General features: G+C 36.6%; 1 protein-coding gene across 3 annotated transcripts in view; it reads right to left on the bottom strand.

Annotated features, from left to right (window-relative positions):
- The window catches only part of MDM1 (Mdm1 nuclear protein), a 42,193-nt gene that overhangs the window by 13,656 nt on the left and 7,248 nt on the right, over positions 1-21,289 (bottom strand). For 2 of the 3 annotated variants that reach the window (XM_057743276.1, XM_057743278.1), the window contains 8 exons: positions 17,852-18,019; positions 16,089-16,192; positions 15,908-16,007; positions 3,371-3,400; positions 2,865-3,040; positions 1,522-1,812; positions 658-770; positions 454-563 (listed from right to left, as the gene is read on the bottom strand). In XM_057743276.1, coding sequence (XP_057599259.1) covers positions 454-563; positions 658-770; positions 1,522-1,812; positions 2,865-3,040; positions 3,371-3,400; positions 15,908-16,007; positions 16,089-16,192; positions 17,852-18,019 — 1,092 coding nt within the window. The remainder of the gene's footprint in view (positions 1-453; positions 564-657; positions 771-1,521; positions 1,813-2,864; positions 3,041-3,370; positions 3,401-15,907; positions 16,008-16,088; positions 16,193-17,851; positions 18,020-21,289) is intronic. The other variant, XM_057743277.1, reaches the window with a different exon arrangement.

The raw sequence follows: 21,289 nt of genomic DNA, 5'->3' as shown, positions 1-21,289 counted from the left end.
TCAGATTCTGCTCAAATGCCACCCTTTCAGTGAGAACTTCCCTGCTTTGTTTTTCTTCCTACTCACTTCCCCTGCTTTTTTTTTCTCCTTAGTTCTTATCACTATCTAAATTATTATGTATTCTACCTAGTTATCCTGTTTACTGTCTCGCTGCTCCATTAGAATGTAAGTTCATTGAGGGCCAGGATTTTTACCTGCTCCTTTACTGCTACATCTCCAGTGTTAAATCAGTGCCTGGAACATACCTGGAACAAAACTGCCACAGACTAGATACTCAATCAATAGTATTGTTTTTCTTCTCTCCCTTCCTGTTGTCGAAAGTATGTCAGTAGCGTCATCTCCATATATGATAGACAGAATTTTCTAAAATCTGAACTTCTCATTCATTTATTGCATATGACTAAAATAATCACTTCCTGAAGAGATATTTTTCTCCAAAATATAAATATTTACCTTCCTAAAATCATTCTTCAAATTTTCTAAGCCATCCTGAGAGGACATTCTTTTCCTCTCTTCTGCAACTGGAGGCTTCACTTTAGATGGGGACACTAAAACAGCACCACCTGGAGAAATGAAAAAGATGCCATGTTTCAATAAACTAAATTATCATGTAGAGAAAGCAGGTGAAGTAAGAACGTCACAGTGGTCGCCTATTACCAACAGCTGGAGTGGTAAGATCGTGATGAGTCCTCTGGACTCCACCAAGTTCTCTTAGCTTTGGAGTAGGAAGCCTGCCTCCTTTGCCTGAGGACACAGACGATGACTCTGACCTACAAATTAAAACAATTATAAAGCATGTCCTCCAGAAAATATGATAAAAAAATACTTTGCCATCATTATGCAATTAAAGTATAAATCTATAAGAGAAGGCCATTTAGTTTCTGAAAGAAATAGACAAATCCACACATAGCTATGAGTAACTGAATATTGGAAAAGAGGGGAGATCACTGCAAGTCAGCAACACACCAGAGAATTCTGCCCTTAAGTCAGAGCCTAAGTTCCGTATTAGCTGCAAAACTCATGAATGAATGATAAAGGGGTTGGACTATGAACAAAAAATACCATAAGCAATGGGTAAGAACCACTCCCCAAAGCAATCTGCATACAAATCAAGAGAAATTTGCAGAAATCACTTATTTTAATATTATAAAACATTTTTTCTTTCTTTTTTGGTAGTACAACCATCCGACAGTAAAGATAATCAGGTATTTTCTTTAAGTTATAAAGTCACACTTCTAGAGAAATCATAATTAGCAGGATATAAATGAAAATAACCCTAACTACTTCCTCCCCAAGTAGCTCAGTGTTCAAGTGTTCAATTACCAATTAGTGGTGACTCGAAAACCTGAGTGAATCAGATTATATAAAGCATAGAGAAATGCCTATTTCATGACATTAAAGTAAAATCTGCTCTTTATTAGTCATAAAACCAAAAGTATAAACCACTATAATTAGCGACAAAACAAAATACATACTGTGAACAACAATGTGTCTATATACTGATTGATTTAAAATGCTCACCCTTCTTTTATCTTGTCTGCTTTAGACTTTTCCTGTACTTCCAACTTCTCTAGCTCTCCCACATTAACCTGCTTGTCCCTTTCCTCCTCCTCCTCCTCTCTTGGCTGTTTCTGTATGTCTTCAGTGGTGTTCTCTGCATCCCAAGCCAGACGCCTTCTAACAGGTATGGGAGCATCTGACACACCCAATTTCTCTGTGGTAGTTTTCTGGGGCTCTTCTTCCAAGATAGGTCTTTTTTCTTCTAGTTTTGTAGAAGGACATTTCTGCAAAGTCTTATGGCTTGCAGGATCTCTGCATAACAAAAATAAGCTTTATTTTAAATTGAGTAGTTTGTTTCTAGTTGATACTTATTTTAATAAGTCCATCATTCCCTTCCATGGTTCACAACTATGTTTCCCACTGATATTGCCTTGTCCAGAGACTGAGGAAAAAAATCGAATTAAGAGTTCATCTTACAATAGAAGTTAAAGTTACAATCTATTAAAATATTCCAAAATAAAATATATTTATCTTTTACTCCTCCCATCACACATACATGCCTGCACCACTGCTAATAAAACTTATATGTATCTCTCAACTGGCATTTGCATACACAAACTAGGACCTCCCACATGGTCTAACTTGTTCAGTTACTCAATTAGGGTTTGTGCACAAACTCATGTGTACTTACAGATCAAATAAGCTGGTTCAAATTTTATATTTTAGACATATTAATCTTTTCAAGTCACTGTTAAAGAACAGAGAGTGATGAACTTTTAAAATCAGATGACACGTAATTAGGATTTATAGTTAATTTGGTATATATGACTATACTAATACACTATAAAAACCAAAAACTATTTGCTACAAATCAATCTGCTATTCCTCTTATAAACAGTTTAACTGTGTTCACTTTAATACCCAAAAGAGCAGAGAATTCTTCCATAGAATCAGAGTGGAAGTTCCATATTAACCACAAAAATCCATTAATGAATGATAATGGAAATGTACTAACAGACAATATTTTCTAAGTTTTTATTATTGTTGTTACATTTTTCTTTTTTACTTTTTAAATTTTTTACATCTACTGTATAGTCATCCCTATTCTACTCTTCCTAACAAGGAATATTATAAAAACCAATTTTCAGATTCAAATTATGTATTATTTCTACACAAGTGTATAAAGCAAGTATGTATAGCTTTACTTTTCAGAGAATAAACTAAAAATAATGAAATGTAATAAGTGGCTGGTTTATTTCCACCTGACTAGACAAATTTTGAGTCATCATATCATTTTCCTATGTAATTCCATGATCTACATAATCTATAACATACTTTTCCACCAACCACAAAGAACATCTCACCCAGCAAGATCTAGCGCTCTAATGTTGCTACTAATGGTTCCTTCTGAGCTCGTAGTCGAGGAGACATCCCAACAGCGGTTATTTTCAGATAGGATCTGATTCAGATGGTCCCGAGAAAAATGAGTTCCTTGAACTCGTTTCCTATAAAACTCAGCTTTCTCTCTGAGTTCTTTAACCTATGCAGGGAAGTTGAGATATTATGTATTATTGTAAATGTTCCTTTGCAAATATCACCAAGCAGCATATCCAAGACACTGTACAAATACAGCCAGCGACCAAGGGAAAGAAAGGCAAAAATAGCCACATACATTCATCAGACTATGTGCATTTTTAAGCAGAAATTAAAACAGTCAAGCTGAAGCACAATGCAGTTATTTTACTTCAGGCCAGCAGGCAGGGAGAAATTTGCTGCAGCTAAGAAAAATATTGACACCTACTTCTACTTCAACTGAAATTACACAAGTACTCTATGCATTATTAGATTTAAAAACTCAAAAGCAACCAACCTCTGCATACCACATGGCATTTAGAGAACCCTAGGGGAGGAATACAGAAACAAACTTAATGACAGGTTAATGCCGTAATTGAATATTAATGGCATCACTGAAATACCTTATTATTCTTCCTTCTAAATATATACCAAACTTGTCAATCAATTTTTTTTTTAGCATTTTTAGTAACATTTAATTCAGTAACCAAGATATCTTAGCAAACCTTGAAAACCAACCACAGTCTTGCACAGGTGGAATGCTGTCCGCGACAACAATGTAACCTAATTACTATTTCCCTACCTCTGGAAGATTACTGACATGCCAGAAACCCCTAACCCCAGTCCTTATTTTTAGGTTTATTTACAGCTGCTGTTACTACTACAGAGGCTCCACTGAGGGAGTCATGATGCTTCCCTCTCCAAATTCCTCAACATTCCCTTGTAATCAGCAAAACCAGTATTCAATACATAATTTAAAAGAATATTCCAGAAAATAACTGTACTATTTTTGACAAAGTAACAGGGTATCAAAAAAAAAAAAAGTTCTCATGAACTATTAATATAAGGTGACTTGAATTCCCTAATATGCAAGTAACATATTTTCACATGAAAAGGAGTCTTTCATACTCACTGAAACTCTTTCATTTTATATATCATACTGCCACCTTCTGGCTTCCCTAAATACAATTCCACAATGTAAAAAAATTAAGTTGCAGCTTAAAACTGTTTTCAATAATCTGTTTAATTTATTCTCAAGAAACAGTATAATTTTTTCCTATAACAAATACAGAATATTAGCCTTAAAAGGATATCTGTATATTGTCTGGTAAAATTGCTTTTCTCATATTATGTAACAATCTAAATGGGAAAAGAATTTGAAAAAGAATACATACATGTATATGTATAACTGAATCACTTTGCTGTACACCTGAAACTATCACAACATTGTTAATCAACTATACTCCAATATAAAATAAAAAGTTAAAAGCAAAAAAATTGCTTTTCTCTCACTTAAAGGCAAAAAAGCAAAAAATGAAACTTGGCATTGCAAAAGCAACTGAAGAAACATATCCTCAGCCTATTAAGGAAATACTATTAATGCAGAGGAATGCAAGTGCTACATCTCTAGGGAATCAGCCAAAGCAAAATTCAGTGTCTGCCAGGGCAAAAGAAAACACATAATCCCAACACAGTCCTATTGCTGTAATGAACCAAACCTGAAACATTCCTATAGGTTAATTCAAAATATTTTCTTCAAGTTTTCTTCACTGTCAAAAAAAATGAAGTCATGTTCATTTATCATTTTTTTCAACTCTTATACTTTAAAGAAATTACTAGTAATGGTTTTTGCATTTAACAGGTATGAGTCTACTGAACTCTTAACTAGGGTATTCTGAATGCATGGGAATCTTGTAATAAAGTGCCTTCATATATAATGAAGATTTTATTTCTAATAAGTCCCCCCATACTTCAAATGTGTCATGGTCACTCTATCACCTACATGAGTAAATCTTCATACTTTAGGATCACTTCCTCCTCTGTGTTCTCAAAGCCCTTCATGCATATCCCCATTAGTACTTATTTCATTTTTCTTCAATTATTGCTTGCGTCATTCTCCCCCACTAACCTATGAACTCCTTAAGGTGAGGGAAAATGTAGCCTTTCAACATTGATTCCACAACGTGTCCTGAGTGTGGACTAAGCACTAGGTCTGAGCTAGACGGCTGGTAGCAAAGATAAGAAAGTCCCTGCACTCAATGTGGTAGAGGAGGCCAACCTCCTCCTATGTGATAAATCATTATCATAATATTGGTATGATCTATGGCATAATAAACAAATGAGATATAAACTTAAAGGGTGGTTTCAAAAGGGGGTCCTACCAGTCCTGCATGTGTGTAGGGCAGAGCGGGAAGGAGCTGCCTTCTATCCATGTGGGAGGACCTCACTGATAGATGAATGAGAGGATGGACGAACATCCCCTCCATGTACACAGTGACCCAGGTTTAGTTGACACCAATTTTTTTTAAAGAAGGGAGGGGAGATACAGAAATTCTGTAAAACTTTATTCAGTTCTATTTGTTACTGACATTGAAAACTCAACAATTTAAATTGATTTTATCAGCAATCTTTATTAATAATCTTAGTACTAATGTTATATTTTACAAATATATAATTTTAAACTTCTGTAATCCTAACCTAAGATGAAAAAATAGGATGTTGATATTTCGAAACTAAGGTGCACTACTAGACAGAGAAAAAAAAAATCCATGGTGTGAACTCAGTATTAAAAACAATCCCTACAGCCAAAAGAAAGAGCCACTAAAAAGGTATGAACAAACCACGTGGAACTCAACTAAAGCAACACACCATCAGATTACATAACATAAACACTGCAAGGAGAATGTTTTCCTTTCTGGAATTCTTTTCCCAAATTAAGAATTCTACTAAATTGTTTAAAATTTAGAGGGAAGAAAGATGGCAGCAAAGTAGAAGGACGTGGAAGGCATCCCTCTCCACAGATGCATTGGAATATACCAAAAGACGCAATAATTCCCACAGAGAACCAGCTGAACACCAGCAAACGACCTCAGATACCAGAAAGGACTGCAAAGATCCTGACATAACTGGGTGGGACAGAGAGAAAAAAAAAAAGAAACAGGAGGAGAAGAAAGGAAAGGGACAGGTCCCACACCCTAGGGCAGGGGGATCTGAAACAGAGGGGAAATTGCCGAATTCAGGGAAACGTCCCTTATCTGATGGGGAAACCCCTTCTCCAACGGGGAATTTCCCGGGGTCAGAGGGCGGCATTTGGGACTCTTCAAGGAGGGTGAAGCAGCTGAGCTGTGGCAGATGGGAAAGAGCGAGAAACACACAGAGGGTCCGCATCACGGCTCAGTGTGTCAGGACTGAGACGTCCATTCACAGCTGAACAGGGGGTCTGGGAGCTGGAACGTGGGAACCAGAGAACTGGCTCAGGGTGAGAAACATTGTTGGCAGTAGGGAGACAGACTGAGAGGACAGGAGGGAAGAAATCCTCAGTGGAGAGTGCCTACCGCGGAAAGTTGCATGGCCATAGTGGCGCCTCAATACTGCTGACTCACAAGCAGGGGGGAGGAGCCACGGGTGTAGCCTCTCTCTCGGCACCTGCAACAGACAAAGGAAGGACCCCTGTGGGCCTAGCTAATGCACTCAGGGATAACAAAGGCCCCAGGGGGGGGCTGGCCTAGAGTGCCTGCAGCAGAGAGCCAAAAGCCCACAGAGTGGCCTAGCTCTGGAGACATTCTGTTTACACTTGAGCCACTGGCATCCCTCTGCAACAGGCACTGCCACAGCCAAGTGAGCCGCCATGACCCAGGCAGGGCGCACCAGCAGAGTTGTAGCAAGGAGAGGAGCTGCGGTTGGAGTTGCTCTCTTGGTCTGAGCTGCCCAATCTGCTGTGACCCAGGCAGGGCGCCACTGCTCACTCACTCCCAGGGGAAGGAGCCACTATTGTACCCTCTCTCTCCGCACACATTGGCGCTTACAGATGAACAATAAAGGAAGCTCTGCTGGTTGCAGAATAATACAAAAAGCCCAAGGCAGGTAGAAGGGCACTTACAGCTGAAACCCCAAGGAAACAGAAATATTAGTATTAATTCTATTCATCTGGTCCATTCTGGGGTCAGTTCTAGTTTTTGTTTTTGTTATTTAATTACGATCTTAGTCCTAAGGGATCTAGAAATTTTATAACTTTTTTTATTCTATTTTTTATTCTATTTTTATTTTTAGCCTTTTTATATATTTCCATTTCTAGCTAAGTTTTTTGTAGTGCTGACTGTATCTCTACCTTCCTTTCATCTCTATCTTTTATACATTTCTCTTTTTCTTTTCACATTTCGTCACACTGTGCTCTTCTGTTGCCCTGTCTTCTATCCTTCTTTAGTTTATCTTAATATACTTATAAGCAATATTATCAGTCTGCTATGTTTCCTTGCTTTATTCTCCAGATGACACACTGCTTTGGTTTTTATTATTAGGTTTTGTCTTTATCTTAGTTCTAAGTATAATTGTCTGATTTCATTCTGAGAATCTTTACTCTGTCTGGTGGTACTCTTGCTCTTTATTATATTTGATCCTAGCTTTCAAAATCTCCCTGGATTTGTGTTTGTGTGTGTGTGGTGTTTTTTTGGTTTTTTGTTTTGGTTTGGTTTGGTTTGGTTTTGAATTTCTGTTGGTTTTCTCCTTGATTGTCTGATAGCATACTGGGGTTCTTCTGTCAGGTCTTTCTAGTGCCTCATGTTCTATTGGATTCAGCATTTGTGTGTCTTATATATGTATGTGTTTCCTTGACTTAGTATTTGTTTGACTCAACACCCTGCCATTAGCCTGGGGCTTGGACAGTTTTCTTTAAACCTCTTTACTGCTGGGACAAGCAACCTCTGAAGTTTGGACTACTCCATCAGAAGTTAAGTAGGAGGCTCTGGGGAGGGAGCACTGAATCCAGGATGCTAGACTACTAGGGATTCCTCAGACACAGGGAAGATTAACTGCAGAGAACTCTCACAGAGCCTCGTATCAGAGTCTAAGACTAGGCTTCATCTGACTGTCTGCAACTGCCAGCGCTGGACACATTACACCAAACTACAAACAAGAAAGGAACACAAACCCTCCCGTCCGCACACAGACTACCTAAAGCCATATTAACCTCACAGATACCCTAAAACACACCACCTGACATGGCCCTGCTTATCAGAGAGAAAAGACACAGAGCCCCCCACCAGAAAGCAGACACCAGAGGCCCCCCACCAGGAAGCCTACTCAAGACACTGGACAAACTCCACCACAGCGGGCAGAGGGCAGAAACAAGAGGAATTACTACCAGGCAGCATAGGGAAAGGAGACAGCAAATCCTATACATTAGATAAAATGAGAAAACAAAGAAACACCATGCAGGCAAAGGAGAAGGAAAAAAACCCACAAGACCAAATAAATGAAGAGGAAACAGGAAAATTGCCTGAAAAAGAACTCAGAGTAATGACAGTAAAGATGATCCAAACTCTTGATAACAAAATACAGAAAATACAAGAAACAGTTAATAAGGACTCAGAAGAACTAAAGAGCAAACAGTAATGGACAACAAAATAACTGAAATTAAAAACACTCTAGATGGTATAAAAAACAGAATAACTGAGGCAGAAAAATGAATAAGTGAGTTGGAAGATAGAATGGGGGAAATAACTGCCACAGAGCAGGAAAGAGAAAAAAGAATAAAAAGAATGGAAGACAGTCTCAGAGACCCTGGTGACAACATTAAGCGCACCAACATTAGAATCATAGGCATCCCAGAAGAAGAAGAAAACAAGAAAGGGTCTGAGAAAATATTTCAAGAGGTTATACTGGAAAACTTCCCCAACATGGGAAAGGAAATAATTAACCACGTCCAAGAAGTGCAGAGAGTCCCATACAGAATAAACCCACGGAAAAATACATCGAGGCACATATTAATCAAACTGATGAGAACTAAACACAAAGAAAAACTATTAAATGCAGCAAGAGAAAAGCAACAAATAACATATAAGGGAAAATGTGTAAGGATAACAGCTGATCTTTCTGCAGAAACTCTGCAGCCCAGTAGGGAATGGCAGGATATACTGAAAGTCCTGAGAGAGAAGAACCTACAGCCAAGAATACTCTACCCAGCAAGAATCTCATTCAGATTCCACGGAGAAATCAAAAGCTTTACAGACAAGCAAAAGTTAAGAGAATTCAGCACCACCAAACCAGCCTTACAATAAGTGCTAACGGAACTTTTCTGCATAGGAAACACAAGAGAAGGAAAAGACCTACAAAAACAAACCCAAAACAATTAAGAAAATGGTAATAGAAACACACATGCCAATAAACACCTTAAATGTAAATGGATTAAATGCTCCAACCAAAAGACACACACTGGCTGAATGACTACAAACACAAGACCCTTCTATATGCTGCCTACAAGAAACCCATTTCAGACCAAGAGATACATATAGACTGAAATTAAGGGGATGGAAAAAGATATTCCATGCAAATGGAAGTCAAAAGAAAGCTGGAGTAGCAATACTCATATCAGACAAATTAGACTTGAAAGTAAAGACTATTACAAGAAACAAGGAAGGACACTACATAACGATCAAAGGATCCATCCAAGAAGAACATATAACAATTGTAAATATCTATGCACCCAACATAGGAGCACCTCAATACATAGGCAAATGCTAACAGCCATAAAAGGGGACATAGACAAGAACACAATAATAGTAGGAGACTTTAACACCCCACTTACATCAATGGACAGATCATCCAAACAGAGAATAAATAAGGACACACAAGCTTTAAATGACACGTTAGACCATCTCGACTTAATGGATATTTATAGGACATTCCATTCAAAAACTACAGAATACACTTTCTTCTCAAGTGCACATGGAACATTTTCCATGATAGATCATGTCTTGGGTCACAAATCAAGCCTTGGTAAATTCAAGAAAATTGAAATCATATCAAGCATCTTTTCTGACCACAACGCCATGAGACTAGATATTAATTACAGGAAAAAAACTGTAAAAAATACAAACACATGGAGGCTAAACAATAGGCTATTAAACAACCAAGAAATCCCTAAAGAAATCAAAGAGGAAATCAAAAATATCTAGAAACAAAAGACAATGAAAACACAACAACCCAAAACCTACAGGACGCAGCAAAAGCAGTTCTAAGAGGGAAGTTTATAGCAATACAGTCCTACCTTAAGAAACAAGAAAAATATCAAATAAACAACCTAAACTTACACCTAAAACAACTAGAGAAAGAAGAACAAAGAAACCCCAAAGTGAGCAGAAGGAAAGAAATCATAATGATCAGATCAGAAATGAATGAAAAAGAAAGAAAGGAAACAATAGCAAAGATCAATGAAACTAAAAGCTGGTTCTTTGAGAAGATAAACAAAATTGGTAAACCATTAGCCAGACTCATCAGGAAACAAAGGGAGAAGATGCAAATCAACAGAATTAGAAATGAAAAAGGAGAAGTAACAACTGACACCACAGAAATACAAAAGATCAGGAGAGACTGCTACAATCAACTACATGCCAATAAATTGGATAACCTGGAAGAAATGGATAAATTCTTAGAAAAGCACAATCTTCCAAGACTGAACCAGAAGAAATAGAAAATATGAACAGATCAATCACAAGCACTGAAATTCAGACTGTGATTAAAAATCTCCCAACAAACAAAAGCCCAGGGCCAGATGGATTCACAGGCAAATTCTACCAAACATTTAGAGAAGAGCTAACACCTATCCTTCTCAAACTCTTCCAAAATATAGCAGAAGGAGGAACACTCCCAAACTCATTCTACGAGGCTACCATCACCCTGATACCAAAACCAGGCAAAGATGTCACAAAAAAAGAACACTACAGGCCAATATCACTGATGAATATAGACACAAAAATCCTCAACAAAATACTAGCTAACAGAATCCAACAGCACATTAAAAAAATCATACACCATGATCAAGTGGGGTTTATCCCTGGGATGCAAGGATTCTTCAATATACGGAACTCAATCAATGTGATACATCATATCAACAAATTGAAGGATAAAAACCATATGATCATCTCAACAGATATGAAAAAAACTTTTGACAAAATTCAATATCCATTTACAATAAAAACTCTCTAGAAAATGGGCATAGAGGGAAATTACTTCAACATAATAAAAGCCATACGTGACAAACCAACAGTCAACATCATTCTAAATGGTGAAAAACTGAAAGCATTCCCTCTAAGAACAGGAACAAGACAAGGGTGCCCATTCTCACCATTATTATTCAACATAGTTTTGGAAGTCTTAGCCACAGCAATCAGAGAAGAAAATGAAATAGAAGGAATCCAAATTGGAAAAGAAGTCAAATTGTTACTCTTTGCAGATGACGTGATATTATACATAGAAAACCCTAAAGATTCTACCAGAAAACTGCTAGCACTAATCAGTGAATTTAGTAAAGTAGCAAGATACAAAATTAATGCTCATAAATGTCTCGCATTCCTATACACTAACAACGAAAGAGCAGAAAGACAAATTAAGGAAACTCTCCCATTTACCACTGCAACAAAAAGAATACAATACCTAGGAATAAACCTGCCTAAGGAGGCAAAAGACCTGTACGCAGAAAACTATAAGACACTGATGAAAGAAATCAAAGACGATACAAACAGATGGAGGCACATACCATGTTCTTGGATTGGAAGAATCAACATTGTGAAAATGATTGTACTACCCAAAACAATTTACAGATTCAATGCAATTCCTATCAAATTACCAACGGCATTTTTCACAGAACTAGAGCAAGAAATCTTACGATTTGTATGGAAACGCGAAAGACCCTGAATAGTCAAAGCAATCTTGAGAATGAAAGATGGAGTTGGTGGAATTAGGCTTCCTGACTTCAAACTATACTGCAAGATCACAGTGATCAAGACAGTATGGTACTGGCACAAAAACAGAAAGGAAGATCAATGGAATAGAATAGAGAACTCACAGGTAAACCCAAGCACATATGGACACCTTATCTTTGACAAAGGAGGCAAGAATATACAATGGAAGAAAGCCTCTTCAATAAGTGGTGCTGGGAAAATTGGACAGCAACATGTAAAAGAATGAAATTAGAACACTTCCTAACACCATACACAAAAATAAACTCCAAATGGATTAAAGACCTAAATGGAAGGCCAGATACTATATAACTCCTAGAGGAAAACATAGGCAGAACACTCTATGACATCCATCAAAGCAAGATCCTTTTGGACCCACCTCCTAGAATCATGGAAATAAAATCAAGAATAAACAAATGGGACCTCATGAAACTTAAAAGCTTTTACACAGTGAAAGAAACCATAAACAAGATAAGAAGGCAACCCTCAGAATGGGAGAAAATACTTGCCAATGAAACAACGGACAAAGAATTAATCTCCAAAATAGACAAGCAGCTCATGCAGCTTAATACCAAAAAAGCAAATAACCCAATCCAAAAATGGGCAGAAGACCTAAGTAGACATTTCTCCAAAGAAGACATACCGATGGCTAACAAACACATGAAAAGATGCTCAACATCACTAATCAGAGAAATGCAAGTCAAAGCCACAATGAGGTATCACCTCACACCTGTCAGAATGGCCATCATCAAAACATCTAGAAACAATAAATGTTGGAGAGGGTGTGGAGAAAAGGGAACTTTCCTGCACTGTTGGTGGGAATGTAAGTTGGTACAGCCACTATGGAAAACAGTTTGGAAGTTCCTCAAAAAACTAAAAATAGAACTACCATATGACCCAGTAATCCCACTCCTAGGCATATACCCAGAGAAAACCATAATCCAAAAAGAAACATGTACTGTAATGTTCATTGCAGCACTATTTACAATAGCCAAGACACGGAAGCAACCTAAATGTCCGTCAACAGATGAATGGATAAAGAAGATGTGGCACATATATGCAACAGAATATTACTCAGCCATAAAAAGGAATGAAATGGAGCTATATGTAATGAGGTGGATAGACCTTGAGTCTGTCATACAGAGTGAAGCCAGCCAGAAAGAGAAAAACAAATATTGTATGCTAACTCATATATACGGAATCTAAAAAAAAAAAAAAAAAAAAGGTACTGATGAACCCAGTGACATGACAAGAATAAGGATGCAGATGTAGAAAATGGACTGGAGGACACAGGGTTTGCGGGTCGGGGGGCAAAGGGTAAGATGGGACGAAGTGAGAGAACAGCATAGACATCTATATACTACCAACTGTAAAACAGATAGCTAGTGGGAAGTTGCTGTATAACAAAGGGAGATCAACTGGATGATGGGTGATGCCTTGGAGGGCTGGGACGGGGAGGGTAGGGGGGAGTTGCGGGAGGGAGGGGATATGTGTATAAATACAGCTGATTCACTTTGGTGTACCTCAAAAGCTGGTACAAGAGTGTAAAGCAATTATATTCCAATAAAGAGCTTAAAAAATAAAAAAACTAAAAAAATTTATATGCAAAAAATTCAAACTCATAAAACACTCCTTTTCCCCAAAATCATCCCCTGAAAATAGTTATCTTATAACTAAAAGTCCTTACAATGTCTGTCAAATTACAGAATGTCTCAATGTGCACTCCATCTTGAAAAAAGTCCTATTTCTGGAAGACACATTAGAAAAAAATTATCTTAACCAATGTAGTTGGGATAATTAGAAGACTATCTAACAATCAGGAAAAAGAGACATTTAACACAGATCCAGTAGTTATTCTGAGGATGGGACTTAACAATTGCAGTTGTTGGTTATTATTAAAAAACAACCTTCAAGCGAGCATTTTAAAGAGGAATAGTGCCTAGTTGTAGCACAGAGAGAACAAATATACAACCACTGGACAAATAAAACCAACTACCCTAATGCTATGTGAAGAGGAACTCAGGACACAAGATAAAATATCTAGTGACTAGACTATAAATAGATTAAAGAAGTACAATATCTCAAAGAAGAAAGAGGGAAATGAAGATGATACATGGACTAGAAAACTGTAACATGACTCAAAGTGCGTTAATATTCTAGTGATAAAAAATCCACTGATGTCCAAGTGCATTTGAAGACTGTGACTAATATTCCATGAAATGTTAGGGGTAGGAAAATGAGGGCACAACTTATATGTAGGTACCTTAAAATCAGCCACATACAGGGAAGTATCTTCCATGGGAAAAAAATGTAAGATTTAAGTAAAATATAGCCCATGTTAAATGTCCATGACCTGATCAACTAAAACTGTCATCACCATCAGTAATCGCTAACCTCATAGCTAACTGTTCTTATTCTTTTCTAACTCCACTTAGTTTTTTGAATGATTTTGACCATGAAGTTAAGGCAAACTATTCCACTAATTTAAACATTTTCAACCACCAATAGCAATTAATAAACCCCGGAAAAGTCACATTACCAAGATATTGTAATAGGAAATCTTAAAGATAGATCTTAACAACAAAAAAAAAAATGTTCTCTTTCATAAGGGCAGGATAAGGACTGTCACATTATCACAACTTCAGACATAACAATCCTCTGAGTCCATTAAATGTTTAGATCGGAGGCCTAAATACCAACTCATCTTAGTTCAAAGAAGTCTCAGACTAAGAGAGAATCTTTCCAAAATAAGGAGCTTCTCATAAACCCAACCTAGTGAAGTACCTGAACATGACAGGGCAGTGGCTGACACCTATCAACTGGACACACATGCTCTCTATGGCCACACTCTGTTCCTGCCTTTGCCTGGGGTTTCCCTCATTCCCCATCAGACTTCTCAGGCACAGAGCTCCTTGCCAAGGTCTGCAACAGTCAGAAACTGCTCAAGAATTCAGCTGACTCGATTCCTTTCTTCCGTCACAACTGCTTTCAGTGCTCTCATTTTTAACTTCATTTCCCCAGGGTAAATACAGAAATTTTGCCCCCAGTATTGGGTTAGCCAAAAAGTTTGTTTGAGTTTTTCTGAACCATCTTATGGAAAAACCCAAACGAACTTTTTGGCCAACCCAATATCTGGGACAGCTTCAGGCTTCTCCTTTTACTCTGCTAATACTGCCTCTGAGCCATCTTCAAATAGGGAAGGAGAGAGCACCAAGAGCAGCCATGGTGGACGGAGTCAAGTAACCTCCTAAAACAACATTCAGGGCACAGGAGTCACCAGAACATGGGTCTGGGGGCTGCCAGAGCCAAGAGCCAGAAGTTCAAAGTGCCAGAGGCTGATTACACATAATTGTTAGCCATAGTTTCAAGTATAGAGCTAAATAAGATTCATTCCCCCATCTTAATTACTCCTCTCTTTATGTCTAATCTAAAATGTTAGAAATGGGAGCAAACCATCAAAATGTAGCTTAAAAGGTGCTAACTATACAATAACCAAAAAAGTTCCACCGTTTATCCTTTGGCTATAAGAAGCTAGTACTAAACTAGCACTCACCAATTCTAGAATTATCCTTTTCTTCCAACCTTTCTTTAGGATCCTCAGAATTTCTCCCATATGTCCGGATATTCCAACACTAGAACTCAAACCTCTATCAGCATGGGCCACTCCTTCCTTGCACCTGTAGACTACAGTAGTACATGCTAACAGTGGGTGCCAGTCAGACAAACTAATCTTGAAAAGCTAATCAATCTTCAATTGAAAGAGTAGAGATTTGAAGGTTATAAAATAATCAAATCTATAATGCTACTACTCTATAAACTGACTTCATGGACATAAATATTTGATCTTAAAAATTTTTAACTTTAAAGAACTTATAATAATAAATAGTAATCTCTAAGGAGCTAGTTAGTATTTTAAAAAGAGTAAAAGCACTGATAAATTATATCCTCATACATACAATTTTAAGTTCCTGATACTTTCAGTGCTATTACTGCATCATAACATCTTCATATTGTAGTCTCTATTACTAGGTGAAACTATTGTGAAATTAAAATGGTATCGTATCAAAGAACATGCGGGCTTACTGAGCTTATATACTTACCTGATTTGGTATGTTTTCCTTCACACATGTCCAAGTCCCAGCTTTATATAAATACTGGGCTGGGCTCAGAAATTTTGCTCTATATTCAGAATTCACCTTCCTAGCAGAGATGAAATGAGAGTAAATATTTCACCATGTTGGTCATATAAATACCATGATGTTTTTCTTACAAAATACATACCCAAGCCTCTGATGTCTCCAAGGACCAAGTTTCTTTTTAGGCTGGTTTGAGTCTTTTGATTCCATCTTTGCTTCTAATTTTAAAGGATCATCTGTTTTATTATACTAAAATGAAAACAATTTAAACTTTTTATGCTCAATTTATGTTATACATTAAAGTGAAGACACGGATATTATAAAGTATACTTGGATACTGAGTTACAATTCTGTTTTTAAAAGTAAGCTGAGACGAAGCGAGAGAGTAGCACAGACATATATATACTACCAACTGTAAAATAGATAGCCAGTGGGAAGTTGTTGTGTAACAAAGGGAGTTCAACTCAAGGATGGAAGATGCCTTAGAGGACTGGGACGGGGAGGGTGGGGGGGGAGTCAAGGGAGGGAGTGAATACGGGGATATGTGTATAAAAACAGATGATTGAACTTGGTGTACCCCCCCCAAAAATAAAAAAATGTAAAAAAGAAAAAAGTAAGCTTTAACTACTAAAGATAACACAGAAATCATAAGAAATCAACAAGCAAGTTTTGAAACTAGTATATCTGGTTAGTTTCCTGAAGTATATAACTCAGGAAATGGTTTCATTTTCTAACAATAAAAATTTTAGATACTTGGCTAGGAAAAAATTTTAATTAACAAACATCTAAATAAAGAAACTTGATAATAAACACCTATTGAACATTGGTCTTACATTTTCCCTTGATATTCTAAGTTTACATTTAATTGTTACAGTAATTAATGGAAGGTCTCGATGAATAAGTTAGCACACTGCTTTACTGAATAACAATTCTTTTTTCTCTTCAAGAACATATATATAGAGAGAATTATACATATACATCATATATAATACATATGTATGATCTATATATACATACATAATCTTTATATATGTATATTTATGTATATATATAAATCATTTTACTTTTAGTCATATAATTTTTATTCTTAGCACCCATAAAATATCAGGTATGACATTCCAGGAGATTAAAAAATAGGACTTATCCCTGATATACCTATAATTTACAATAATTTTAACCTGATGCTGTAACCCAAACAGCTGTAATTTCACACAGAGAAGTAGGTGTCTGTATATACCAAGGTAAATCATGTGAATTATGCTGACTATAATTTGGCATACTAAAGCTATGGTTTAAAATACATGTGTGGGGCTTCCTAGGTGGCGCAGTGGTTAAGAATCCGCCTGCCAATGCAGAGGACACGGGTTCAATCCCAGCTCCAGGAAGATCCCACATGCCGCAGAGCAACTAAGCCCGTGCGCCAAAAAATAAAAAAATAAAAATAAAAAAAAATACATGTGTGTATGTGTATTTCTGTCTGATTTTCACTATTTAATTTAAAGTATGTGTTTCTGTCACCACTGTAACCCCTGAGCTCACATTACTGTTAGGCCAATCATTTGATATTAGACATAGCAGACTTACCTGCTGTACTGCTAGCATTTGTCACACTGTATTATACTTAATTATTTACATCTGTCTCCCCACTGACCCAAGAACCGTTTAGGGCTTAGTGTGGTTATCATTGTATTCTCAGTACCCACCTGGTGCCTGGTTTCTACCAAGCGCTCAAGGAACATTTGACATTTAGGGAATAAATAAACAAATTAGTGAACTAGCTAAAAACAAAATCTCAAATGGTGTTAAGTAAAAGTAAATTTGTAAAGTTCAAAATGGTGGTAAGTAAAAGAAAATGTGTAGCGTTTCAAATCATGAGGATTGTATTTTGTTTAAAGAATTGACAAATACCTTCTTTTCAGGAGATATTGTTGCAAAATTTCCCTTCTCCTTCAAATGATTTCTTAATTTTGGTTCTTTCACTGGAGATAAACCCTTAAAATTTCTTTTGTATTCAGTTTCATGGATGACTGAGTTACCTTTGAATTGTGGAACAAAGTTGCTTTTATTGTGGAAAACCTTAAAACAAAAATTACTTTAGTTTAGTTTTTTGTTAAATGTACAGAACTTCAGTTGCTTAATAAAAAATTTCACACATAAAGTTGAATCACAGGATACAAAAAAGGGAAAATTATATATGACTGTAATTTCACTTCACATGTCTAATTAATATCCATTGCAACAAGAGCAAAAATAGACAAATGGGATTGCATCAAACTAAAAAAACTTCAGTGCAGAAAGCAATCAACAGTGAAGAGACAACCTATTCAGTGGGAGAAAATATCTGTATACATCTCATAAGGGGTCAATATTTAATATATTTAAGGAACTCGACTCAATAGCAAGAAAACAACCCAGTTAAAAAATGAGCAAAGACATATAGATCAATGGAACAGAATAAGGAGTCCAGAAATAAGCTCACACATATATGGTCAATTAATTTATGACAAAGGAGCCAAGAATATACAATGGAGAAAAGGTCTCTAATAAATGGTGTTGAGAAAACTGGACAGCTACACACAAAAGAATGAAAATGGACCATTGTCTTATGCCATACATAAAAAGTAACTCAAAATGGATTAAAGACTTCAACATAAGCCCTGAAACCATAAAACTCCTAGAGGAAAACACAGGCTAAGCTCCTTGGCATGGGTCTTGATGATGGTGTTTTGGATTTGATACCAAAAACAAAGGCAAACAAAGCAAAAATAAACAAGTGGGACTACATCAAACCAAGACACTTCCGTACAGCAAAGGAAACCATCAACAAAATGAAAATGCAACCTATGGGATGGGAAAAAATATTTGCAAATCATATATCTGGTAAAGAGTTAATATTCAGAATAACATAGAACTCATAAAACTCAATAGAAAAAAAAACAATCTGGGACTTCCTAGGTGGCGCAGTGGTTAAGAATCCGCCTGCCAATGCAGGGGACACGGGTTTGATCCCTGCTCCAGGAAGATTACACATGCTGCGGAGCAACTAAGCCCATGCACCACAACTATTGAGCCTGTGCTTTAGAGCCTGTGAGGCACAACTATTGAGTCCATGTGCTGCAGCTACAGAAGCCCACGCACCTAGAGCCCGTGTTCCACAACTTGAGAAGCCATGGCAGTGAGAAGCCTGTGCATCACAACGAAGAGTAGCCCCCACTCACCGCAACTAGAGAAAGCCCATATGCAGCAATGAAGACCCAACACAGCCAATAAATTAATTAATTATAAAAATAAATTTATTTAAAAAAAGAAAAAAACAACCTGATTAAAAATGGGCAAAGGAACTTTTTTCCAAAGAAGACATACAAATGGCCAACGGGGACACAAAGAGGTGCTCAACATCACTAATCATCAAAGAATAAATAACATCAGTGAGATTTCACCTGGCACGTTAGAATGGCTATTATCAAAATACAAAATTTGCATCAAAATACAAATTATACAAATAAAAAGTGTTAGCAAGGATGTAGAGAAAAGGGAATCCCTGTCCACTGTTGGTAGGAATGTAAATTGATAAGGCCATTATGGAAAGCTGTATGGAGGGTCCTCAAAAAATTCAAAATAGAACCACCATCTGATCCAGCAACTCCACTTCTAGGTATATATCCAAGGGAAATGAAATCAGTATCTCAAAAGATACCTACACTCCCATGTTCACTATAGCATTATTCACAGTAGCCAAGATATAGAATCAATCTAAGTGTCCATAGACAGATGAATGGATAAAGAAAATGGAATATTATTCAGCCTTAAAAAAAAATCCTCTCACTTGCAACAATATGGATGAACCTGGAGAACATATGCTTAGTGAAATAAGGCAGGCACAGAAGGATGAATACTACATGATATGATCCCACTTATATGTGGAATCTAAAGGAACTCACAGAAGCAGAAAATTGGTGGTTGCCAGGAACTAGGGGGTGGGGGAAATGGGGAGATGTTGGTCAAAGAGTACAAAGTTTCAATTATGCAGGATAAATAAGTTATGGAGATCTGAGGTACAGCATGAATATAGTTAATAATGCTGTATTGTGTGCTTAAAATTTGCTAAAAGGATAGATCTTAAATATTGTCACCACACACAAAAAAATGGTAACTAAGTGAGGTGACAGATGTGCCAATTAGCTTGATTGTGGTAATCATTTCGGAATGAATACATATGTCAAAACTTCATATTGTACATCATAAATACATAATTTTTGTCAATTAGACCTCAATAAAGCTGGAGAACAAATTCAAAGGTCAACTTTCTATACTCATTACTATGTTCTGAATAATAGTTATTGTAATCAATACAATGCTTAAGCCAAAAGAAATAAGGAACCATATCTTTTTCTCCCCAAAGTTCCCTACCCCTCTCTTATTAGTTTGGCAATGAGATAAGTAAAACAGGCATATTTTAATAATGTGAAAATACACACTAGCTTTACAAGGCAACTCTGTTGTCAGCTCTACAAGTTTTTTTCCTCCTTGACATGAGTTTTTTCTTCCTGCAACAATGAAAAATTCTTGACATTCTGAATATCTGACATACGCATTTGTTCAGGTTTTTTCCTTTGCTTATTTTTAGCTTAAGACAAGGAAAAGGTGAGGTAATTATCATGTTTCTATTTTTAAATGTTTTCTTTCTGCTTAATATTTCATAATATGGTTTCTATTTCATGGTATATTACCACTGGTTACAAAGAAATCAAATGGAAAAGATATGGAGTTTAAATAAGGTATATTATTGCTTCACAACACTGAATAATACACCTTCATACAGGTCCCAACCAAACAGTGTATCTTTTTAAGTACAGTATAACCTCAAGGACTCTTCCGCCAAAAATTGTTGTGACTGCTTTGCATATTAATATAAGACATCCTCTCAGGAAACAGGTGTCTGATAAAATAGAACCAAAGAGCTCCTTTAGAGGCTCCCTATTAACAAACATTGAAAGTTTCTGTCACAGAGCTCTTCAATCCACACTGAAACCGATATGCTTTCAACTAACAAAGAGCATTTGCTTCCAAAAAAAGTTCTCTGAAACCCTAATAAAAGCAATAAAGCTAGTAGTGAAGGTATTGCTAGCAATTTATTTTATATTACACTTCTGGTACTATAAAAAGAACATTTCTACAAAATGCTTTCACTGAACTACGTAGAAGTTGTCGATAGGGCTTTGATTTGAATCACCTCTAGCTTAAAGGTAAGATATTCTACAGAAATTAAACAACCGCAATTTTCAGGCTGTAATTTTATAGGTACACTTTGTATCCAAGAACCCTTGTGAACCAGCAAAAGAAGTA

Source organism: Hippopotamus amphibius, chromosome 7 (assembly GCF_030028045.1).
Source record: "Hippopotamus amphibius kiboko isolate mHipAmp2 chromosome 7, mHipAmp2.hap2, whole genome shotgun sequence".
Classification (NCBI taxonomy): Eukaryota; Metazoa; Chordata; class Mammalia; order Artiodactyla; family Hippopotamidae; genus Hippopotamus; species Hippopotamus amphibius.
The sequence above is the reverse complement of the archived record's forward strand: the minus strand, read 5'-3'. Positions and strand labels throughout refer to the sequence as shown.